Source organism: Poecile atricapillus, chromosome 1 (genome assembly GCF_030490865.1).
Source record: "Poecile atricapillus isolate bPoeAtr1 chromosome 1, bPoeAtr1.hap1, whole genome shotgun sequence".
NCBI classification, from domain to species: Eukaryota; Metazoa; Chordata; class Aves; order Passeriformes; family Paridae; genus Poecile; species Poecile atricapillus.
In genome coordinates, this window is record NC_081249.1 from 39,531,735 (window position 1) to 39,557,357 (window position 25,623).

The 25,623-nt window shown below is 43.4% G+C and overlaps 2 protein-coding genes across 2 annotated transcripts in view; one reads left to right on the plus strand and one right to left on the minus strand.

Annotated features, from left to right (window-relative positions):
• Positions 1-3,620: 3,620 nt before the first annotated feature.
• LOC131587619 (G-protein coupled receptor 183-like) lies at positions 3,621-5,738 on the plus strand. The gene is made up of 2 exons (XM_058855681.1): positions 3,621-3,733; positions 4,610-5,738. Exon 2 carries the CDS (start codon positions 4,645-4,647, stop codon positions 5,701-5,703), a length of 1,059 nt encoding a protein of 352 aa, XP_058711664.1. The 5' UTR covers positions 3,621-3,733; positions 4,610-4,644; the 3' UTR covers positions 5,704-5,738.
• An 8,393-nt stretch (positions 5,739-14,131) lies between these two features.
• Positions 14,132-25,623, minus strand: part of UBAC2 (UBA domain containing 2) — an 84,208-nt gene continuing 72,716 nt past the window's right edge. Inside the window, exons 8-9 of the mRNA XM_058855694.1 lie at positions 18,110-18,232; positions 14,132-14,857 (exon numbers count right to left, since the gene is read on the minus strand). Coding sequence (XP_058711677.1) covers positions 14,750-14,857; positions 18,110-18,232 — 231 coding nt within the window. The 3' untranslated portion in view covers positions 14,132-14,749. The remainder of the gene's footprint in view (positions 14,858-18,109; positions 18,233-25,623) is intronic.

Here is a 25,623-nt window from a genome sequence, read left to right on the forward strand (position 1 = left end):
AAATCCCTGACTGTTGCATCAAAACTGAAAGCACCTGGAGATTTTTGTGTCTACACCCAAAACTTCCTGAAAATGTTTTGCACTAGAAGAGAGAAGAAGTAACCAAAGCCAATGGGGAAAACTAAAAGGGAGAGGAGAGGATGATACAATGGAAAGAGGAGGCGCAAACTTCCTGCTGTCTCTGTGTGAAGGGGCTGTTACCTCATTTGTTATGCTGTCTTGCCCTCAGAAAGTCCAGCTCCAAATCATCTCTCAACTCTGGGAAATCCCAGCAGATGTAAACAACTACCTGAGAGTGGCTTTGCACCCGCAGAAGAAGCCCTGGAGGAAGCGCAGTGATGGATCTCCCAGCACGTGCCTCCAGGTGTGGCTCTTTTTGAGCTTCCCTCACTGGCTGCAGCCCCCATCACGGCTGGGCTCAGCTGATGGCCTCAAGAACCTGATCCCAGAAGATCTGCAGCCTGGCTTTTCTGCTGGGCTGGGAAGAAACATCCTTGGCAAGGTGTCCAGCAGCAAAAGGAGGCTGCAGGGAGCCTTTGTGGGATGGCAGAGTGTGGTGTGCTCTGAAGATGGTGTGAGAAGAGCCACAGTGACTCTGAGGTGCACATCTGTTCTGAAACACCCAACATCTGGCTCTGGAAGTAGCATGTGGTGGCTGCCAGGCAGGGACCTGGCTGGAGTAGTGCCATGGTTAAGGACCTTGATGCACATTTCAGGAGAGAGCCCCTCCATGCCAAGTGTCTGCACAGGACTCCCGCAGAAGGTGTCCCCTGTGCCCTGGCTGAGTCCCTGGCAGCAGGGACACCTTGGGACAGCAGGTCCTGCTCACCCTGGGATAGATACCTGGGCTGTGGGACTCTGCTTGCTCCCTGCCAGGCCCAAGGAAGTGTCTTTATGCAAACATGGACACAACAGAAGAAAGCCTAGACCCAGCTTTGAAGTCAAACCTCACTCCTCAAATCCCACACCACATCCCACTGGGCTCAGTAAAGGGCAGTGTCTCTTAAATGAGAAGGCTGCAAAGTGGGGTGGACAGGCCTTCTCTGCCCTGTCTGAAGGGAGGTCTGGTCTCAGCTGATCCAGTGTTGCAGAGGCAGGGAGCAGATGCCCAGAGCTGGGAAGAGGATCCCCTCGGTCCCTTGCCCCATCCGAAGGGACCCTGCCTGCTGTGCAGCGTGGAGCGGTGCAGCTGTGCTGGGCTTGCTGGAGCCATGCAAACGGGTGGAGCTGGGCTGCACTCCTGTAGCACAGCACCTGCTGCACACAGGGCAGGAGCGTGTTTTGCACGAAAGAAGAACCCACTTCCTTTGTTCTGCACTGCAAAAAGAAAAAATAAAATCAGGTGGAGCGCATTGTTTTCCCTCCATCTTATTCCCAAGGCCCTGGGCACAGCTGTCACCCTGGACACAGCTGTCACCCAGAACTTTGAGCTCTTCCATCTGTTTTCAAGGCTGGTGATGCCATTTGGGTCATCTCCCTCCTCTGCACAGGGGCTGAGACCCTGCTGATCCTCCTTTATCCAGGACCCCCTTCAACACGGCACCTCCCGCTCCGGTGGGCTCCCAGAGAAGTCCTCCTTCCCCAGGCAGGTGGCAGCTGCTGGGTCACCAGCTCGTGATGCCTCTTATGGGATCTGCAGCTCTCCTTTCAGTGCCTGCGTGAGCACAGAGCCCAGGGGACAGCAGGGGTTCTACAGAGGGCCTGACTGACTGCTCGGAAAAGTCCCGGACATAAATTTGCATCACGAACCTCCCCGTCCATCCCTGCCAAGCACTGGTGATTCTGACCGGGCTGAGGTGCTGTGGGCCCCTGAGTGGAAGCCAATGGCATTTTGCTGAGCTTCATCCAAATTTGTTTCCTCCACGGTGTTAATTTGTGGAGATAAAACTCTCACACGACAGACTGTAATGAGGGTGGACGGGAGCTTTGCACCGTCAGTGCCACAGTGAGCCCCGGATCAGTGACCAGCACTGGTTCCAGCTGCAGCTGTTTGTTGTGCAGTGCTCTGGGGAGATGAAAGGATACTCCTGGATCCACTCACTGGTGTGGGCTCAGGATTTCTGTAGAGGTAACACTTCTCTAATGTTAAATCCATTGGCTGTTTTCACCATCACGATGAAACAGCCCAAGAACATTCGAGCCCCACACGAGTCTGATTAGCTTAACTCTTGACAGATGTGCGAGTAGAAAGTCCCTATTTTACTAGGGAATATTTTTAATAATTTACTCAGCAGTTATTCTGGTATTAGCAGACCTTTCCCTCAGTGTAATATAAAGCCTCGAGCAACAAAAGTATCTCCATTAACAGATGCTTGTTTGCCAATTTTCACTATTACTCTTGCTAGGTATCTTCAACTTCTAGTAAATTCATTACAATAATGTGTAATTTCTATACAAATGACTCACAGTACACGAGTACACAGATTAGTACTGAGTTTAATGTCGCTGTTTTAAAACATTAGAAATATTATGCAATTAAATAATCAGTTGAGCTTTACTGACCCAGAGGGAGATATGTAAGTTTAGCTTAACTGTAATCTTAACCTTTGTATTTCTTGGCTTCAGTTTTTCAGTAGCATCCTGAAAACCCCATGATGGGAATTTCCTGGTTTATTAGGAATTTTTTTGAGGGATAAAACCAGACACCAGCAAGATCATCACCACCACCACAAAAAAACCCCAAACCCTAGAACCACTAAAAAAAAGCACAGAAATTCCTCATGGGATTTGAAAACCCTAGTGGTCTCCAGTAAAAAAGCCACCATGGGGAAGGCCATCCTGCTGGTCACAGGGCAGGTTGCGCTTCTGCAAACATTTTGGGAAGAGCTGGGAAGGAAAGTACTCTCTCCATGCTGTAAGACACACACATACAGGGCTGAGAGATAAATCACAGCCGTCCACTGCTCAGCAGTCCGTGGGGACAGAGCCCGCCGTGAGAGTTCCAGCTGGGACAAGGGGCTTTGCCCCACTTTCACCACACAATATATCATCTTAATAACAAAAGCATTTTTTCCTCTAAGGGAAAACTCTTTCATTCAACTCAGTCTCTGCCCTAAGGAGCCGTGCCTGGTGATGTCTCTGTGTGTGTGTGAAAAGCAAATCTGGATTTCACCACAGGCACAGCATGGCTTGCACTGGCCACAGGCACAATAGAAGATTGTACCCTTGAAGATTTGCCTCAGCTTTATTGCAAAAGCTATCCTTGTCCAGTCGTGCTGCCGTGGCCATGTGTGTGTCTGTGCCTGGGGTGAGAACTCTGCACGTGAACCAGAGCTGAAGTTGTTTTCATCGTTCAGTTGCATTTTGCATCCTTGTAGAAGTTTTCAGAGTAAAACCCGAAGTCGGCTCAGATGTCGGGAGCGATTGCCGCGCAGGTACAGTCATTTATCTTCTCCAGCACAGCCACTACTGAGAATATCCCCCGCGGCGGCAGCGTGCCTCTCACATACCGAAAAAGAAAAAAAAAGAAAAGCCCCACCCAGAAAGAACACAGTTGTACTAACCCTAAGAAAAAACAAAAACCAACAACAAAAACCAACAAACAAAAAAAAAAAACCCAAACCTCACGGTACTTTTATAATGTGAGCGAATCGCGGGAGGCGCTCACACGGCCGGGGAGCCCCGAGTGCCGGACACGGGCAGGAGGCTCCGCGCCCGCCGCCCCCAAAATTCGGGCAGGAGGAGGAGGAGGAGGCGGAGGAAGAGAAGAAGGCGACGGCATTGCCGCTCTCAGGTTGGAGCCCCTGACCTCCCTTTCGTGCGTGTGGGTTTGAGCATCCCAGCCCCTGGGGGTCCGCGCTGCCGGGACAAGAGGCAGCGCTGTGCCCGTCCCGTCCCGTCCCGTCCCGGTGCGGAGGGCTCGCAGCGTGCGGTGAGCGGCGGGCGGGGGGCGCGTCCGGGCAGCTGCTGCAGCCCCGCAGCCGAGGGGACACCGCTGTCACCAGGCATGAGCCACCAAAGCGTGTCCAAAGCGGGGCGAGCGGCGGGAGGGCGTGCGGAGAGGGGGGCTTCGGTGCCCGGGTGTTCCCAGCTCCCCGATCGGACGAGCATGGGGCACGGAATTTTTGGGGAAGGTTGGGCTTGGGTTTTTTTGGCAGGCTTGTTTTTTTCCTCTCGTTGAATTTCTTCAGTTTTGTTCCTGCTTGGTCCCACCCGAGGGTTGCAAAGGTGCTCCTCAGCACTTCTCCCCGTCGGTCCCCCAGCCCTCCCGGTCCCTGGCCAATTTTTGGGCATTTTCTCAATGAAGTTCCCCATTCCCCTCGCAGTAATGAGTAAATGACATCATTGCCACCAGATGAGTTCGGGACCTTCCTTGTGTGACAGGCAATTCCCCCTCCCAGCAGCTCCAGTCATTTTTCACATTGATTGGACCTGCAAAAAAATAAAATTAAGAGGAGCTCATGATAAGAAAAGGAGAATGAGTCACAGCCACTGTTGAGATGCTCTCATCAAAAACACAAGAGAAGCATTTTTCCAAATGACTCGAGCTGTGTGCTGCTGTGTGGCTGGAGCAGGGCATGGGGCTTTTGCTTTGTGATGAGGGCCAGCTCTAAGGGTGCCACTCCTGTTATCAATAAGCTGCAAGTTTCATGTCTGTTCTTATTCCAAGGGACAGAGGGCAAGAGCTTGTGGGGCACCGTGGAAATGGCTCTTGTAGAGGACGTGTTCCTGCACACCAACCTCACCTCCAGCAACCAGAGCAGCTGCAATGTGCACAACCACCACTTCTCAACCAAAGTCACCTTCTCCCTTTTCTACGTCATCCTGCTGGTGTTTGGTGCCTGTGGGAATGTCCTGGCCCTCTGTATCACCTTCCAGCGCAGGAAGAAGAAACTCAACTCCACCGACCTCTACCTGGTGAACCTGGCCCTCTCTGATGCCCTCTTCACCCTGGCACTGCCGGGCAGGATCGCCTACTACATCCTGGAGTCTGACTGGCCCTTTGGGGACTGGTTCTGCCGGATCACAGCTTTCATTTTCTACATGAACACCTATGTGAGCATCTACTTCATGACCTGTGTGAGCGTGGACCGCTACGTTGCCGTGGTGCGCACCAGGCACCCTGGCAGGATTCGGAAGATGAGCCGTGCCAGGGGCATCTGTGTCCTCATCTGGTCCTTGGTGTTCTTGCAGACGGCTCCGCTGCTCCTACGGCCCATGACGCGAAGGATGGGAGACAAGCTGACGTGCATGGAGTACTTCAACTTCGAGGAGATTCCCAAACTGCCCTACCTGCTCCTGGTGGCCTGCATGATTGGTTTCTTCCTGCCTGTGGGCATCATCTTGGTGTGCTATGTGAGGATCAACCTCAAGCTCTGCCAGACGGCCAAGGAGAACCCACTGACAGTGAAGAACGGGCACCACCACCGGGCCTTCACTGTCATCCTGGTGGTGCTACTGGCTGTCCTGCTCTGCTTCAGTCCCTACCACCTCAACATTGTCCAGTTCATGGTCAGGAAGATCCTCTACCAGCCATCCTGCCGGGAGCTGCAAGCCTTCAAGATGTCCCTGCAAGTCACTGTGGCATTCATGAACCTCAACTGCTGCATCGACCCCATCATCTACTTCTTCGCCTTCCGGGGCTACAAGCGGAGGCTGCTCCGCATCTTCAGGAACAGCGGCTCCCTGGCCACCTCCTCCACTGCCAAGACCCCCTCGGACAGCAACAGCAACAGCCAGCCGCCCGGCTCCAGCTCCGTCTAGCAGCACAAGCCCCTTCCCTTTTGCCCTGGCCTTGGCTTGCGGACCATCCCTGATGGCAGAAGGTGGAGTCGAGCTGCAGGACCAGCACCTTCAACAGCTCCATCGCTCCCCTGCCTGGTGCCAGGGGCTCTCACAAAGCCAACCCGGCAGGCACAAAGCCCTGCCTGGCTCTGCCTGCTTGGCTCTGTGCTCAGCGCTGCTGCACCTGCCAGCCTGGAGCAAAGAGAGGCACCTTTTCATCCCAGCCCCAGAGGAGGCGGCTCCTGCAGCTGCTCTCGCTGGCACGCCCAGCTGGAGGTTTCCGAACACTGCACTGCGCCTCTCTCCCATGCCTGTCTGCATCCCCTGTGGGCTGGAGTGGGCTGGTAGCCACTATGGGTGTCCCTCTGCCCCATCCCCTGCACTGCCCCTGCAGCAGCACTATAGCAGCATGCCCACAGGCCTCAGGACAGACAGCAAGGAGAGATGGACTCAGGGCATTTCAGGGAAAGGCTGGGATGTTATTTGCATGCAGAAGACGGCCTACAGCTCCTTCTCCACACTGACAAACAGCTCTGCTCTCTGCCAGCCCAGCATACCACTTCTGCACCTGGGCTCTGTGTGGGGCAAACAGTAAGTGTTGGACATGTGGAAGATGCTGGAAAAGCCCTCTCCCAAGGAAGAGGTGTGAGGATGTGAATTTGTAGAGCTCCTGGATGTGCTGCTGCCTACATTCAGCCTTTGGGTGCCCTTACACCTGACAGCACTGCAGTCACCCTAGGACCCACTGCTAGGAAGGGGATTGTGGGGATGGCTTGGATCCCAGCCCAGCTGTAAGGCTGAAAACCTGCCCTGGATGAACTCATGGGACAAACCTTCCCATTAGTCCTTAATTTGAAGGGATTAGAGAAAGAGGTACAAGAGGGTGGCCTTATGTGACCCTGACTGACCTTGAAGCTGGTGCCCTGAGGACTCTGAGAGCCTTGCTAAGGGAGGTTACTTGTGACTATTGCCAGAGCAAGAGGAGGAGCCCTGGGAACATCAGGTTCCTGCTGAGGCTTGTGGCTCTCAGATGAGGAGAAAGTAGGCAGAAGGCTCCTCAGCTCTTTGCTGAAATCACTAGACTATGATAAAAAACCCACACGTAGGATTTCACAGTTCCTGGCATGTCTAGCCTTTTGTTTGAAGTTGGACGGGACAGACACACGCAGAGACATGAAAAGGAAAAAAATGCTGCTTATTTTACTGAAAAGTAAACCTGAAAAGGTTTCATGAGCAGACACTTTTGATTAATACAAACCATTCTTTAAGGTAATAACCTTTTTTATGTCTAGAAAGTTAATAACAGTCATGTGCAGCCTTTCATTGTTTTAAATGCACATGAATGAGCTTTTGGACGGTGATAGTTTTACTTATGGTATGGAGCTGAATGTTGCAGGCATGCTGAAGGCTGACTAAGAATGATGCCTAAAATAACTCAGGTGGGACACATATTCCAGTAGGTCCTTTCTGGAGGCTGAGCCCTCCTCAAAGCAGGTTTAACCTCAATGCTGACCTGCAGAGAGCCTTTGTCCTGAAAAGCATATTACAATGGACAAGAAAGAGCTGGGATGCAGCAATATGAGGATATCAGTGGTCTGAACACCCTTGAAGGAGTCTGGCTAGGCTGGTAGTTGCTGTACAGTTATGTTGCCCTATTAACATGTGTGGGAAGTGATGGCTGGAAGGGAATTCTGTGTCACCTCATCTGACAGCCCACCCAAAGCAGGACTGTGGCTGGCACAACATCAGGCCTGACATGACTTCATCCAGACAAGGCTTGGAAACTCCAGGCAAGGAGGGTCCCCTTGCTGAGGTGACAGCTCCCACTCTGCATTGTCCTCTGGATAAAAGCATTTTCCCCACCATCGTGTCTGAACCTCCCCATCCACAGCTGGTGGCTGTTGCCCCTAACAGCACCCACTCGTGCTATGAAGAGCTCGGCTCTGCTATCATTGTAACTCAAATTCCACAGGGGGAATTTGTGTTGGGGGCTGCCAGTGGTTCGTAGCTATTGGTTTTTATGTGAACACTAAAGCAGGGATCTGCTCAAGATCAAGACATTGAGGTGTTTTGCCAAGCTGCAGCCCACAGCTGAGAAAAAGCCAGTCTTTGACCAAGCATTCTTAGGAAAAGGTGGAGTATAAACATAACCTGGTATGCTCCTTATTGGACTCTGTTTTTCTCAGAAGTACTTTATTAAGAAGGGTACCTCCACCTCTTGCCACCAGTAGGAGCCTTTGGAGTAGCAAATAGCTGAAGAGTTTGGTGCAGTGGTACAAAATGCAGGAGGGATCTGGCCTTCCTTCTCTGGATGGACACCAGCCTGGGTTAGTTTGCTTTTGGAAGTACCAATACGGAGACAGCAGGCAATTAGCAGGAGCCGAGGGAACATCCATGAGATGGAGAAGGAAGGGACTTGGACAGAGTGGGTCAAGAGGAATCTGGGCAAATGAGAACTCCAAAGAACCCTGTATTGCCCAGACTAGCTTGCCCACCAGCGGGTCCTCCCTGTCTGCTTGAAAAAGGAGCATTTCCCTAAAACTGAAGAGAAACCATACACAGCATTTTGTCTAGAGGCACAGCAACATTTCCCTACACTTCACTGTTCACCTGTCGGGTCCAAGCTCCTCGTGTGATTCTTGCTGGCCCAGCAGCTACCGCCCACTGCCACGCTTTGAGCCACCAGCGGTCCCTTGGAATCACAGAACACAGAAGAGTTTAAGGTGGAAAAGACCTCGGAGATCCTTGAGACCAGCCATGAACCCAGCGCTGCCAAGGCCACCCCTAACCCATATCCCCAAGTGCAGCAAAGACACCCGCATGTCTTTGGAACAGCTCTGCTCCTGCCTGGCCCCCGGCTCCCCCGGGGTGCAGCCCCCAGTGCCCCGGCCGGGGGTACCCGTGGGGCAGCGCCCGCCCCGACGGCGCCTCCGGGCGAGAGGGACAGCGCCGGCTCCCGCCGAAAGGGGGAGTCGGAACCTTTGCTCGGCGCTGAAAAAACACCCACGAATGTGAGGACGATGCCAGATGGGGCTGGTGCTTCCCCCACGCGTCTGCAGCCACGTCGGAATGTGCGCCTCTCGTAAGCCGGGGGGTTGTGGCGTGTGGGGGAAGCACACGACTGCACACTGGGATCGACGGCGGGCAGAGAGCTGTCACTGCACAGTATGCCGCTAATTCTTGCTTTTCTGCAGCCTGTTGCTGCTGTGCTGTCTCCTAAGAGAAGACTGTGCTTTTATCCGAGAGCAGAGAGTACACTTTGTGGACACACAACAATAGTTAATACATGCACAGATACAGGATATACTGTCTGCGTCAGAAGAATATCCTGGGCTGCATCAGAAGCAGCATGACCAGCAGGTCAAGGGAGATGATTTTGTCCCTATATTCAGCTTTGATGAGATCCCACCTGGAATACTACATTTGGGGTCCCCAGCACGGGAACAACATGGATGTGTTGGAGCAAGATGTGGGCCACCAAGACAATCCAGGTTGTGGAGCACCTCTCCTTTGAAGACAGGATGAGGGACTTGGGGTTGTTCAGCCTGGAGAAGGACCCAGGGACACCTTAGATCACTGAAAAGCTAAGTACCTAAAGCCCCCAAGGCAGCTGGAGAGGGACTTTTGACAAGAGCCTGTAGTGACAGGACAAAGGGGAATGTCTTCAAAGTGAAAGAGGGCAGGCTTAGATGAGACAAAGTTCTTCACATGGGGGTGGTGAGACACTGCAACAGGTTGCCCAGAGAAGTTGTGGATGACCCATCCCTGGCAGTGCTCAAGCACTGGGTTGGATGAAGCTTTGAGCAACCTGGTCTAGTGAAAGGTGTCCCTGCCCTTGGCAGGGGGGCTGGGCAGAGCTCAAACAGAACAGCTTTTTTTCCCTCAGCAGTGATTTATAACTTCCACACCTCTTCAGTCTGTGCTCCAAATTGTCCTGGACTGAACCTATTGCATGTCATAAATAACATTTGTAAGCCAGTAAAATATTGTAATGTACTAATGCACATATCTTCTAAAAATAAAAGCTTCTCATGGCCAAGTAACAATGGCCTAGTGTGATTGATCAGGCCAGGAGATGTGGGCAACTGTTTCCTCCTCAGGGTGCACCTGTGCCTCTGCCCCCTCCCAGGAAAATGACCAGAAGCAGTGAGGGGCAAGCACAAGCTCTCAATCCACTTCCCTTACACAGGTGGTGTGCTCTCATGGAACAGGGAATTAGAAATGACCTTCCATGGGAAAAGCTGCAGGACCTGTGAGGAGCTGTGTCCTTTCTGGAGGAGGTCTCCACAGATGGGACGGAGAGGTGCCAGGAGAAGTCAGGTTGGCAGGACTAACTGCTTTGGAAGCCAGAAGCATCTGCATTCTCACATACAAGTGGCTCCAGGGCTTGCTGTACTGCCCAGCTGCTGGGATTACACTGCTCTCTCGCTTGCCACATGTACCACCTCCTGTACCTGACCAAATAAAATGTGAGGATTGCCCTATCAGACACCCCTAAAAAAAACCTGAGTGGATTGTCAGTACAAGATTAGCCATAACCTTGCATATTTTCATTTTCCACAGGAAATCCTGCAAATCCTTTTAAAATTGAACTTAGTGCAATGCAACACTGTCTCCCTTTCTCTCAGCAGGCCTTCTCTTTCTGTCCTCAGTTCTACTTTGCTCCTCTTTCCTAAACTCTATGTGTTTGCTCAGCTCTACTTGGCCATCTCTCTCAAGTCCTTTCCTTTGCTAATCTTACATGACACTTATGGTCCCTACCTATCCTCAGTCAAAAGGTCAGATCCTGCTTTTAGTTTAGCCATGATTCTGGAAATTTTCACCAGTTTTTAAAGTATGTATATTCCTGCTTTCTCCACTGCAACCATTCAGGTTTAGAAACAGGCCCCTACAAACAGGTATGAGTCAAACTAACTTCTCTTTCCTCTTAAAACTCTCCTTTGGAAAACAAATGATGACAGCTGCACTACCAATGTGTTCAGATTCTCAACAGTCACACCGTTTGTCCGGTTGTGACATTCCTTTGCTCCCACCACTGGTGTCTCACCTCATATTTGCACCAAACACTGTTGGAAGCATACACCCTCTTCGAGTTTCAGAGTGGACTTTCTGTGGTGAAAGAATCCCTTTATATATGCAAACAGAAGGAATGTAGTCCTACTAAAAATTAAACTAGTATTTTTTTTAAAGTAAATGCACACACGTTTTACATATATATATATAAAAATACAAATAAATATGCCTGCATGTGTGCATATATATAAACACATATAGTGTTTGTGTGTTCATGTGACTCTAGTCTCTAGTAAAACAGTTCATTTGTTCAAAACATGCTCATTTATATAAAATACTGATTACTGCGGCCACACAGTAAAAGAAAGCTAATCTCATGTAGGTTTTTCTTGTGGAGGAATACACAAGAATTTAATTGCATTTTTGTATCAAATCCCTCTATTAGTTCAAATGAATGCTGTGCATTTATTTATCCTCAAACAGATGCAGTTCCCTCATAGCATGGGAGTTGTAGTTCAGAGTGTTTCCAAAGCTTGGTGCCTTTGTAACTGCAGAGATACTCCAAATACACACGTTTGACAGAGGGAGGGGGTCTTTCAATACAGATTTTTAATTTTTTTTAACAAACTCTTAGCTCCACTTAAATTCATTGAACGAATACATAAATATTCTCACTCACTCTCTGTATATATACACATGCATATACATATATATGCATATATATAATCATATATATACATATACATACAAACAGGAGAGCCAGAAATGTTGCCCTTTTCCCAGTACCTTGCAATAAGTTTTTCTGGCTCATTCTTCTGTTCCAGACAGAAATAACAAGACGTTTTCTCCACCACATTATTCCAGAAGGCACTGCTAAGTGCTAGACAGCACAGGCTGCTGCATAAACCAGCTGCGACAGTCCCTGCATTCGCTCGGTAACAGGCAGCCTTTAACGCTTGTTTTGAGGGAGGAAAATGGTTTTGGTAGGTCTTGAGACCAATCAATCTCCATCTTGGCAAAACGTTAAGGCTTGAGAACCTGAGCCTTGTGGCTTATCAGGTAGATTTACACAAATATCAACCTCATTGTGGGTGTATTTCAAAGTGTCACATAACTGTCTAGGAAAGTCCCCCAAAAAGTTACTCCAGTGCTGTCTCACAAGATGACATTCCCAGTCTAGCAGGGAAATTTTAACAGCAGCAACTACTGTTATTTCAAAATATCAAATCTTGGCTTTACTAGAACTAGAGTGAATTTTCTAGGGACTTGAAATCCAATACGTAGAAAAGTATTCTGCTTGCTTCCTGCTGCCCAAAAAATATGTTTTGTGTCACACACAGATTAGAAACTGTGTGATGAGACATTCAAAACTCTATCAGACAAACCCAGAGTAGGCTGTGAAGAACACGCTCCTCACATTCCCAGAAATAGTTCATGAAAATTTCACCATCAAATGGAAACTGAGTTGTTTTCCAGCTCTAACATGTGCATCTTTCTTCTACAGTTCTTGCATGAGACAGGAATTGTTTTCAATGGCATCTCAGACCCCTTCTTTTACCGCTGTTGTTTGTTTGTTTGTTTTGTTGGGTTTATTTAAATTGGAAATCACAACCCTGGCAGCATTTTGAACACAAACTTTCCTCACAATCAAGTGGAGTTTTCAACTGACATCACCAAGACCTGCATTTTACCCCTTAGGTTTAACCACGTTTTGCAGAATGCCCAGCAAAATGGGATTTTCCACGCACCCAAGACATTTGAATACTCCCTGTACAGGCAACAGTAAGAAAGGATTTAGACTTGGAGACACTTACATATCCCATATGCTACTTAACATGTTTTAAAATTCCAAGGAATAAAATACTCTTTGTTCTTGTCGCTACAGCAGGGTAATGTCTGAAAAGGGCACATTTATTTACTCTGGGCTAGGTAGACTTTTATTTCCTACATACAAAAATTGATTTCTGAAGTATTTTACCAGTCTTTATTGCTACTTTTGGATAAAATATTTGTGAAGGAAGAATCAGTATGTTTCAAAATTAAAACCTGTACTTGTTTCAAAACAAATAAGTATGCATGTACAAATTATGGTTGGACTTCTTTTTCTTACATGTATCCTTCGACATGTATCTAAGACAGCAGGTTCCCAGAGTTCCCTGGGCAAAGAAGTGTCTGTGGTCTACACACACATATAGCTTTAGCTTCACACAAACAAAACCTTTCCATTAAAAAGCAGACCTTCCCTAAATAATATGATCATAAAACAAGCCAAATCCAGAAGGAGATTGATCAAAGCCTAAGAAAACACATTATCATTCCAAAACCCCCTTACTTTACCCACTGCAAAATACCAAAGAAATACATACAGAACATTGACTTAATTAAACATTGTCATTTGCTGAATTTGATGCAATTTGTAGATATGGACTTGTATGCCCAAAAGACTTTTCAGTTTTATCAGTCAATTAAAAAAGTAAAAGAGAAGTATCTCTCTCCCCTAAATCTTGTCCTGTAATTTCCTGGTACGTTTTCCAGGCCAAGTGAGACTGCAAAGATCTGTGCTGTGGTACACAATGTTCATCTGGATTTCCAAAACATCCCCTACACACCTGTTATTGCCTCTGCTACAGTTCTTATGACCTATACCTTATTCTAAATGTATGTATGTATGAAATATGCCGGTGTATATATAAACAGACACATATGCACACACTGTACACACACAAGTACATACAGGAACATACATGAAATGTGTAAGATATGTGTGTAGATTGGCTTCATGGAGTTGTACTTTGGAATCTTGTATTCCTTCAGAGATGTTACCCTCTCTGCACCCCGCCTCCTGCAGCTCCTAAGGTGCTAATACTGAGCACTTCTGAGAGTCAAGCCAAGCAAGCTGATTCAGGAATCAGTCTAAACTTCAAACCCAGCATGGCACAAACTTGGCACTTCTCTCCTTTTGCCTCCTGTGCCAGCCTGGATCATCCCTAATGTTCATGTTTCAGCCTGTGGTCAACACTAAGTTGCTTCAGACAGTGAGAATGCAGGGCCATTCTTATTTCTGACACTAGAAAACTAGAATTAAATGTAGAAAAGATATCTTTTTGTCATTTCCTTTTAAGACAGTAGGTAGCCAGCTGAAAAAAAATGAAAGCAGCACATAGGACACTGCATACATCCATTGTTACAGAAGTCATCTCTGAGTTAGCCATGGAAGTCATTCACATCATTCCAGTTCTGATCTTATTGCATCATTCAATTCACCTTTATTGCTTCCAGTGAGTATCTTCATGACCCGTATTTGAACAGCAATTCGCTCAGTTTGTAAAAATTCAACTTTACAGTGGTCACTTGCTGTAGCTCACCATACACACATTAATTTTCTCTCATCCTATCTGTCTATTATGTGCTGAATGACAACTTTTATTCAAAAAGAAATTTGAGAAATAAAATATTACAGGCATTAATAAAACTTTGCAAAGAATGACATAATCGTCCCATAACCCTTTATTGAGTTGTAAATTAAGTGATCTTCAAACCTCTTATTACTGTAATAAAAAATCAAGTACTGTAAAATAACATTTAAGCTAGAGAAATTAGACTTGTAAATGAAGAAAATATCATTTTTCTTGACAGGTAAATCTAGCTGTTGTAGTTGTTGGAGATTTTTTTTTTCCTAGTCATTAAAGTCTGATAACGTCTAACAAGGATTTACAAGAAAAAACCCACCTATTTTATTTAAAAATAAACTTAGGTGATATCCAGTAACAAGTAGAAACTAAAGTTACTTTGAAAAGGATAACCAGACTAGAAACCACCAAGTGATCTGAAGGCTTGGGAACAGTTCACATAATTTCTTAACATCACTCTGAGTCACCCGTCACGTGGAGCTATTTCTCTCTTCCGACGCTCTCGTGGGGCTGACCTTGGTGAGTCTGGCCAGCAGGTGGCTTGGATCCTCTCCCAGGCATGTACAAACCCATGGGGTGAAGTTCCTTCACGCAGAAAACCATCAGTGCTGCAGTAGAAAATTAGTGGCTACATTTAAGTCATTATTTGAAGCCCTCAGAGCTTCTAGAGCATCTCCTCTGGAAAACCCCATTTCCATAAGTCGTGCGACCTGGAAAAGAAATGAAGAAATCGCTTTTCCACTGATCAAAGATCTATCTGGGACAGCGTGCTTCAAAATGTTGCCACAGAGATGACCACCACTTAATTCAAAGCCAATTGCAGAAAATGCCACACCTGTATTTTCCTGGCTGGTCCAGTTTTGAAAGAAGAGTAAAATCCAAAGTCTGGTACCACGCATGACAACTACAGTCTGATCTGGGGCTTGCTGCTCTCAACAAGAACATCTCAAGAAACCAACACTGACCAAAACACAGAATTATAGAGCAGATGAGAAAACCTATCCAGAATGAATCTTCAGCTCTTTTTCTTGAAAAGATCTACTTCTTTATGCCAGAGGGCATAAAAAACCCCTCAAAACTATTCATTCCAGGTATTGGAGGTTTTTTAATAAACCTTAAAGTTAGTCCTAAAGTAGAGGCAGTACAATACTTAAATTGCTTTAGTAAAATTTTTGGGGGGCTTCTACATATACTCAAAAAAGCAGCTGTTTTTCCAAAAACTTCTGCAAAGCAAAAATCAATGACATCTGATGGAAGAATTACATGAAAAAGGACACATTAAGATAGTGATTTTGTTAAATCAGTAACCATTTGACCAGTCCTCTGTATAATATAATGTACTTAACACCTAACCTTTGTGCTCTGTGTTAACAGATATTCAAAGCACCACATGTAAAAAGGCAATGCATGCATAACAAAATTTAATTTATGGCTAAATACCAATTTAAAGTACATTTAAAATCTACAATCTCACTTTGGTATTACCAAAAGTCACAATATAACTCATTCACTTTTATAATTAATCTTCCAGAAGTGGAAAAACAAGATGTGGGAGGCCAGAGAATGGGATGTAAAAGTAACTGTGGCCACTGGCAGCACAGAGCATTTCTCATCCTGCTTCAAAGGGCCTCATGACCGGACACCACGACTCCTGATCCGGGATGTCCTGGGCTACAGAAGCTGTCAGAGAGCTACTGCAGGGAGTGTGCAGCAGCAGAGTGAAGCAGGAACGCAGAAGAGGCTGTACACATCTCAAGAGGAATCTTCCCAGGGTGCAAAACCAATGTGCAGCACTAGCACTGAAAGTATTTTTAAAAGAAAGTTGCCACCAAAAGCAGCTTTTCTTTCCTCTAAGACACCTCCAGAACTTTCAGTATTTTTAGTCATCTCTGCTTTGGTGACTTACTGAGAAGTGTTCAACTGCCAAGTTTGTCCAGAGGTGCAGATCCTCCTTTTAATATAAATACACCCCCACAACACATTTGAGAACAGCTACCTTGGTTGTCAGAACATCAACCTTACAACCCAGTGCCACATTTTTTCACCTTCTTGTAGGGAGAGAAATGAATTGTTACTTTCGACACTTCTGCAACAATAGTTTAAGTCCAAACTCAATTTCATAACCTGAAACTCTTATTTTTCATCTAAGATTGTATTTTTTTATGAGAAAAAGGGCAGGCAGTGGTATAAAAGCTAACCACAGAAACACACTACAGAAGTAAAGTTTTTACTGCAGTTCCCATGAATTCTAACTTTAAGAAATGGTGGATGGAATTGCAACGTTCCTATTTACAGAAATATTCATTGAGCATCACGGAGAATAGTAACAAGAAAAACCTCTTTTCTTCTGAGAGTATTTTTACCACAGGAAATGAATCCAGCTCCAGGAAACAGAGTGTATAACTGGCAACAGTAACTAAAGGTGCTAAAACCCCACAAGAAATGCAGAGATTTTTGTACCAAAAGGATTGAAAATGCTCACAAATTTCAATGTGATGAACAGATGAAACCCTTGAATTTCTGCCATTTTGAGCCAACTTGTGTCATTATTGGTACAGTCTTGAAAAACCAATCAAAGGTGCTTTAATGACTTCTTTACAGGTTACCAGAGAGTCTTACAAATGACAGCAATCAAGTCAAGCCCTACATCCTCAATGCATCAGGAAATATAAGTGTATTTTATAAAAAATACTTTTTTATAAATCTGGGCCTAAAGGCCTTGGGTAAGAATCCAGCATAAGTCAGACTAGAACTATTTCATTAGTTTTCCAAAAATAGAAGTCCCCACAAGCAGAATTTGTCAATAAGTAAGCCAACCCAGCAGGGAAATCTTGTGGTCCATGTCATACTGGTGCTGAGTAGGCTTTCAGGACAGCCAAAACTAAGTTTCTAGTCTTTGTCTCAGAAAGTGCTTTTTAGTGTGGAGTTTTTATTTTTATTTTCTTTTTGTTTGTTAGTTGGGGTTTTGTTGGTTTGGGGGTTTGTTTGTTTGTTTTAGGTTTGGTTTTTTTTTTGTTTGGTTGTTTTTTTTTTCCTTTCTAGATGTAGCCCAGGAGGTTTGCAGTCAAAAGGGCAGTTAAAAGTTTTGAACATTTTGAACATAATCTAACATCCAGTCAAAACTAGAAATCAGTCGAAGCAGAAATCAGCTCAGTTTAAACTGAAAATGACAGTGCTGCTACCAAGTGTTGACTGATCTCCTTATAAAAAAGGTAAAAGGGAAAGAAACCTACTCTTGTTCGAGTGTAGCAGAGACCCTAAACTATAAAATGGCCAATACTGCTAACTGCAGGTAGGCTACAACCTGGAGAACTTGACTGCGTGCAATAAATCCTGAATGCAGGAATAAGACTGATCTTAAATTCTTAAATTTCTGAGTAAATAATCATCTCTTCTGAGAATAAAACTATCAACAAAAGTCTAGAAGTCCAAATCTATACTGGATAGAAAGCACATAAACTTTTCTGTAGCATCAATATAAGGAATCAGTTAATCACATTATTTAGGGAAATATCCAAGTGTTAGCCCAAATGTGTTTTGCAGTCCACAGCTGGCATAACTTTCTTATTTAAAAAAAACCTAAATGACGGAATTGGAAACTTAAGCTGGGGACTTCAGCAAAGATGATTTCTACAAGACAAATAATGACATTTATTTATCATTCTTGTTTCTTTGAAACATTTATTTTATCAGATTTGAATAGTTTCCACTACTGAAACCATCAACACCTTTAAGTACAAAATACAAGCAGTAACACATAGAAGTAGAAACTCCCTAGTAGTTCTGTAACTCTAGTTTGGATGGTAATGACAGTAGTTTCTCTGTATTACAACTATTAGCTTATATTCTAATTTCTGCTGCTATAGAAACCATTAGAGAAACTGTGTAAACAGATGATAAATAATTAGTAGAGATTAATTCCTAACAATTTTTAATGCCATTTTAAAATAGAAAGTGTTTACCTGCTCTTCAGAAACCTCAGTAGGTGGAGGTATGCCTTGTTCAGACGGGTGATGATCTTGATAATTCGCATTATGTCTATGACGTAAAGGAGGAAACAGTCTATTCCAGTTAATCATCCCACCCTGAAAGCAGACACTGCTGTCAGTCTTTGCAAAAAGAACTACAAATATTTTAAACAAAAAGATCATCCGTATCACATAATATGAAAGCAGATGTTTAAGTATTTTATTTTAAACAACAAAAAGTAGTGTCCCATGAAGCAAAAATTGGTAACTGCTTACTGCTTCACTAGTTAATTGAAGTAATCACTGCAAACTATGGAAAAGGGCTAACAGAAGGAGGAAAGGATGTTTCAGATCCATTGGGATATATCTGTTTTAGTACAGTGCTAGGTTTCTGAGACTGAAAGACAGCTATCTTTACTAAGAGGGGTTTGCCTGGCAAGAGATGCAACATCAGGTCCTGCAAGTACTTTACAAAATTGCTGCTGAAGTTAATGAGGGAAAAAAAAGAGTACGAGAAATAAGTGAGGGGAAAAAGCAAAAGGGACTTTTCAGCACATCAGTAAAATCACATCAGAAAAACCAGAATAAACCTTCAGGACACCTGGGACTTGCAGACCCACCACATTTACCTAACTTCAGTGTATTAAATATTGTTGCAAAACATGGCCATGTTCCAGTGCCAAAACATCTTGTAACTGCATAATAATAATGCAAATGCACAGCAGTAACATAGATAAGGTGCAAATCACAGAACTGAAACTTCCTCTTAGCAACTAAGCTTCAATTCTTGTAATAGTAAAACATTTGAAAGAAATAAAGAAATAAGAAATTTGGAACATAAAGAAGAAACACTAAAATACAAGCTTTATAATTGTCCAGAAACAACGAATTCTTATTTCAGTAGCTTAAACAGACATTTTGGAAAGGATTTGGTATCACACAAAGCCCACCGATCCTGTGAGCAGGTAAGAGCAAACCCCAATCTATCTTTTCTATAGTTTGTTGAAACATCTTTTGCCGTCTATGCTGTCCTTTCCCTCCTCCCCTGCTCTTCCTGTTACTATGGAGAAGATCCCCCTCCCTTTCTGTATATATAGGACATGGCCTTCCTTCCTCTAGTTGCTCTATTTTAGTTCTATAACGTTGTTTCTCAGAAGGCCTTCCTCTTACGAGAGTTTTTTCTTTTCTTCTCTCAGAGTGCTCTTCCTGCCTTTATGTACCCTTAGAGTATTAAATCCCCTCTGCTCAATCAGATCAGCAACAGCTACATGTGCTCCTAGACAACAAAAAAAAATATTTAGCATTCCTGCCCTTTCCTTTGTTTCAGAGGAGACCCAACCAGCCCAGACACCATAGGGGGCAGTAAAACGGCACACTTAAAAAGCATTTGAAGAGTCACGAGACTTGAAACATCAGCTTGAGAAATATTCTAATCCCTTCTATACCACAGTACATTTCTCCCTGTAAGGATGTGAAATAGCCAGAAGCCATGACCTGTTTTCAAGATATAGATTCCACTGTTAGTGAATTTGAATTTAAAAAAAATGTGTCTACATTTCTATACATACTGTATGAAATATTTGCTTAACGTTCATGAGGTTTTGACCAAAGGATTCTGTGTCTCAGTCAAATAACACAGCGTAATAAAAAGGAAAACTGGTTTGGAGCGTAAGCCTAAGGAGAAAGAGGGATCTCAGATCTTCTACTGACACCACTGCACTACCTTGTGGTCTTGGGAAATCACGTCCTGTACTTCCCCATCTATAATTTCCCATAACTCAGAATTACTTTGAGTTTTAATTCGTGAACTCTGAATTTCTCACGGTCTACTAAGCTCTACAGTTCAGTGAGAGCACTGCATTAATGCAGCTTTACCTGTTTTTATTATTTAGAGACAACTTGAGGAGGAGAAAGTAACTCTGCACAAGTCATTCACACTGAATTGGTAAAAATACTAACAGGACCATGACACATTCCTTTGGAACACTGTAAGTCATACACAATAATGTATATAAAATATAAAATCTACAATATACTTTAATTTACCTTTATCTCAGTGTATCTGGAGACTGAAATAAATGTACCTTTCCAGCAATGCCCTGAGCTTCAATATTGAGCTGCCTATTCCAGTTTGGTTTTGCATCCTCCCTGTCCTGTGCTCTCTCACCTAACACTAAAGACAGACTTGTCTACTTCCTTACCTTAAGCTAACAATAAAGTTTGCATTAAGATACACAGAATTCGTTATTTTCAATAAGAACTGCAGTTTTCTTGCAAATATAACTATTTAGTTTTGAAGGTTTACAGCAGATAACTACAGATGTTGACTGGAGCATTCAGAAGAGTTTCATGTGAAGACCCCTTTCCAGAGAAAACAGACTACACAAATTAGATCAAAATAGAATATTTCAATTACCTTTGGAAACTGTAATAAACATAATTTATCAGTTCTTAACTATATTAATGAGAGGAAAATATTCAGCATTTGCTGGTATGTGAACACTGATGGTTAGGACTAGGTAAGGAGGATGCCTTAAACCTCTTACATTCAGAGCTAGATTCCACAACTGACAGACTTGGGATATCTTGCACTGAGATTACCTCAGGCAATATTTTTCTTGGTCTTGATCTTTGGTGTTGGTAAACAGCCAGTGCAGGTGTACTGCTGGAGAATGAGAAGCACTGAAAAATTCTAGACTATGATTCATAAAAATGCTGTGCACAATTTGGTGCCTGAGCCCTTTTCTCTGTTTACAGCTTGGTCTTTGACATGTCATCAGGAAAAAGATTTGACAAAAACACTGCTTCATTAATTATTTGACTAGAAGGGTGACAAGATAAACCTAAGAAAGGCCTATAATCCTCCCTTTAATCCTATGCTGTGATTTTTTAGAAAGAGTTAGAAGTTTCCTTTGGTTTAGCAGCACAGACTGGGTGAATCAGTTGATGTTAAGTTCTTTTTACAGCCTGACAGGAGACAAACATACCAAGGAAGTAATTTTATTGGTCTCCAATAAATCACTGTTGGAAATAGATTAGGAGAACACTGGTAATGTTGGAACTCCTGTTACAGGAAGACAACAAACTCGTCACAAGTTTAGATGACCAAAGAATGAGATTTAAGAATGGATCTAAAGAAATGGAAAAATAGCAGCTCTTCATTACAGAAAAGGTTTTAAGGAAATGCCATATTGATGATTTACTCCTGGATAGCTGCCAAGGCTTTACGTACAGAACCTGCGCCTTCTGAGGTCACATCCTTGACTCTTTATTTGAGTTTTTGTTTTTTTCTTATAGTGGGGCCTGGGACAATTCTGTTTACAAGAAAGAAGTATCCTCCTTTCCTACAGAATAAGGAAGAAATATCTAGAGCTAGAAAACAGGCTGTCTCTGTACAGACTACTAAAACCCTAGTTATGTGATTCCTTTTCAGATCATCTCCTTCTTCTCTGTTTTGAAAAACAGCTCAACCTGTTTCCCACATACACAGCTGCCATGGCATATTTTGTAAAAGCACTTCTTATCCAAAGCTTGACAAATGAAAGCGTTGTATTATGGACAACTAAAGAATATCCAGTTATTTAGCTTTCAGATATGCATATATTTTAATTAGACTAATTTCAAAAGAAGTAACAGAAAAGGCTTTATTAAAATCCTCTTGAAAGTGATGCATGTGGTTAAGATATTTTGATAATGTTATCTCCTGTAGATGGTTAATGCCAGTTTGTCATCTGCTTGCACAAACAGGAAGCACCTCCTGATGTGTCCACCATTTCTAACATAATAACCACAGCAAAAAAAAAAAAAAAAAAAAAAAAGGAAATTGCTTTGCATTTCACCTTTTAAAGTTACATTTGTAAAATATTCCACTCTGTATAGAAGCCTTTACTTGATAAAGACATAAATATTGCCTTACTTTTTTTTCATATAAAGCTTCATAAAAAAAATTACTGACAACAAGAAACACTGATTTGCTTTTCTGGCATAAATTTTTCAACAATGTGTTGACTCCAAAGTCCACATACTGATGATATTAAAAAAAACCAAAAAAAAGCACAGCCTTGGATGACATGACATCTGCTACCCTAAACATTGCATGAGAGAAAAATGTGAAATTTCCAGTACACTTACTCAAAATCTAGCTTGCCTCTTCTTGTGAAGATAAAATTCCTTCAGTTTATTTGGTTGTTTGGGGAGACTTTTTTTTGTTTTGTTTTCCTCTTACTTTAGTAACGTCCCTCTTTTAAAAGGGGGTAGAAATGTAGTAGTATTAATGTTGTAAGCATTGTTCTTAATGACAGAAAGAATTTTTCACCAAGTGAAGCACTCCAGCAATTTTTAATGATATTCTAATTTCCTGGAAATTTATCCTACAGACAAGTCTATTCAGCCAAAAGGCTCTGTCTCCAGCTCTTAGTTTCTGCATCCTGAACTTTGATGCCTGCATTGTCCCTGAGGAGCTCATGTGTCACACAAGTTCAGAAATCCACATGTGGTCTTTTCTGAAGCCTGATCAGCTATTTCCTTTGAAATCTAGAAGGAACACCTTAATCTGGCTTCTGAAGCTGCCTGAGAGACAATGGAAGGGATTTCAGCACTGGCATGACACTGGGGGTGTCCAGTGTTCCAAATGAAGGCAGGTCCACCAGCATGAGCATGGAGTCTGTACTTGAGGAAATAACTTCAGCTCTTTTTTAGACATTTTGCACAAAACAGTGTCAGTTTTAATCCTTACCCCATGGCTCTTTGGATGTGGACTGGTGACATTGAACTGGTATTAAAACATGATGATTAGACAGATAATTCTTCACTCACCTCCTATGCAAAAACCTTTTCAAAGAGTAATACGGAATAAGTAAAGACTGGAACCAAAGTGAGAAATCAGAGTTTTAAAATTGTTTTGATTTGACAAGCTGAGATAATAAACTCTTGGCACAAAGAAAACTCAACCCAAAATCCTCCAAAATACTACAAAAGCACATTCCCTAGTATATAAAAGACTAGTGTACGATGACATAGGGAAAAAAACAGATCAGCATCCCATTCTGGGATGTGAAGATTCAAGTTCTTTCTTAGGCTGCAAATAGGATTAGTTTCCATTTATTAACATCTCAAAGTCAATATACAAGGTGTCATATGCAACACCTTGCACCTGTAGCACCTCTTAAGATATCAGTCCTGATTTCAGCTGGGATAGAGTTAATTTCTTCTCAGTAGCTAGTAGTGCTGTGTTTTGGATTCAGTATAATGTTGGGAACACACCAATATTTTGGGGTTTGCTAAGCTGTATTTATTTTAAGTCAAGTACTATTTTTAGTGTGTCTCATGCTCTGCCAGTGAGGAGGTACACAAAAAAAGGCTGGAAGGTTGCACAGCTGGGACAGGTGAAGTGAACTGGACAAAAGGACATTCTACATCAAAGAACACCATGCCCAGTATATAAACAGTGTGAGTTAACCAAAAGGAGGGCTGATCCAGGTTGGGAATGGGATCTGGCCTTTGTCAGCCGGTGGTGAGCAATTGTATTGTGCATCCCATGTTTGTGGGTTTTTAAAAATTCATTATTATTACTACTACTACTACTATCTTTTACTTTGTTTCAATTGTTACACTGTTCTTCTCTCAACTGAGTTTTGATTCTCCTCACCACTCCACCAGGGTGGAAGGGGGAGATGAAAGTGGCTGTGTGGTTCTTAGTTGCTGGCTGGGCTTAAAGCCACCACAGCAGCACATTAAGGAACAAGGGGTGGAACCAGCTCGCAGTTGTTATGTGCAAGTATCAGAGTTCAAACCAGAAAACCTGAATATTAAGGAGGACCGTGTACCATCTGAACCACAGGCTTCTTTTTTACTACATACTACGAAAAATGACTCTCTAAAAGAAGAAATGGCCTGTCAAGACTCTCTCAGTGCAGACTGGAAGGGCGACAGAAGCAGACCTGGAATCCAATAACTGACTGCCCCCAAAACAGATGCCTTATTTCCCCCACATTCATTAGAAATGAAGGGACAGGTACACCTGAAAAATCCCTGCCTTCTGTAAACAGGACTTGATCCAGCAATAGTGAATTAAATACTCTGGGGTGATTTGTTATGTCATAAGCTTTTTTATAAGAAATTACCTCTAGTTAAATTGCCAGAGGAAGGGAATATAGACCAATCACATAGGAGAAGAAAAATATTCTATTTCCCAAAAAATTTATTTGCTTTGAAATAAAACAGTGTTTTGCTTTAGAAAGTTGTCCAACCACTTTTTCTCTAGGGAAAATAATTACAAATATTAAACCAAATTCAAAGGCTATAGCTCAAAAGCTGAGTCAAAACAAAAGAGCGTTTCATAATTTCATAATCCAGTCCAAGTGAAAAAAGGATTCTTCAATACATGAGGAGGGTGCTACCACTGAGTAGGAGATAAAGTCAATCTTGTGATTGTGACAGCTGGCTGTTAATGAACACACTCAGCTTATTCCAGTTGTACTACTGTCTGTTGACTCTAGTTTCTGTCAGCATGTGGAATTACCAACTTTCATAAAAAAGACAGGAATCTGAAGTTTCTGTGGTAGTCTGTAGAGGAAATAGTCATATATTGTTCATATAATGTCCATAACTGTACCTGGATCAGTACTCCGGAAATTCAACATTTTTAATTTCACACCTAGAATCCATGAAAAAAGTTATATGGCAAAATAACCCAGAATGTCTAAACAGCAGTGGGTTATCAGTTGCTGCAAATACATTATTGAAATGAAACAGTTAAAAACCAGAGTTCAAGCATGCCAACATCAGTAGCATATGCAGTTTTTACACCAAATAAACTCTTGAAATAAATCCAAGTTTATTTTCAACACAAAGAAAATAATATTAAACAATTACAGAGAACAACCAAGGCTTGAAAATGCCAGAAGAGTGGAAAAAATCTAAGGATGAGTTCAAGACACACAGGTCTGAAGGAAAATACAGTTTTCTCTACAATAATGGAAGCTGTTATTTCAAAATGTGTCCACACATGTACATTGGCATGCAGAGGAAGGGAAGAGTGATGGAATATTGAGTCTAAATTTAGCCACAGTGATTACTGCTGCAGAATATAAGCTTCATTCATGGGCTGAAATGAATCTGTAAATCACTCACTGGTTAACACAACTCTTTAAAAATATGAAGTCAAATCCTGTGGACACATATCCCATGAGTCTAGGCACAAAATCTTTTTTATCCTATTGGTAACCTACATATCACTGTCTTTGGAGTTTATGGAAGTGTTGCTAAAAGCAACACTATTCAAATATGTCACAAAACCCCAAAGAAGCCCTAGTAATACAGACTGATTGGAATAGAAACCTAATTAGAGAAAAGACTTGATGTGACACTTGGTTGAAAGTCTCACCCATTTATTCAGGTAAAGCAGTCTGGTAGTTTCCTTTCTGACAATGATACATACATTCGTGGAACAAAACAGACAAGCTGCTTCCATCCAAAGTCCTGGCTGTGAGAGCAAGGGGTTTTTGTGG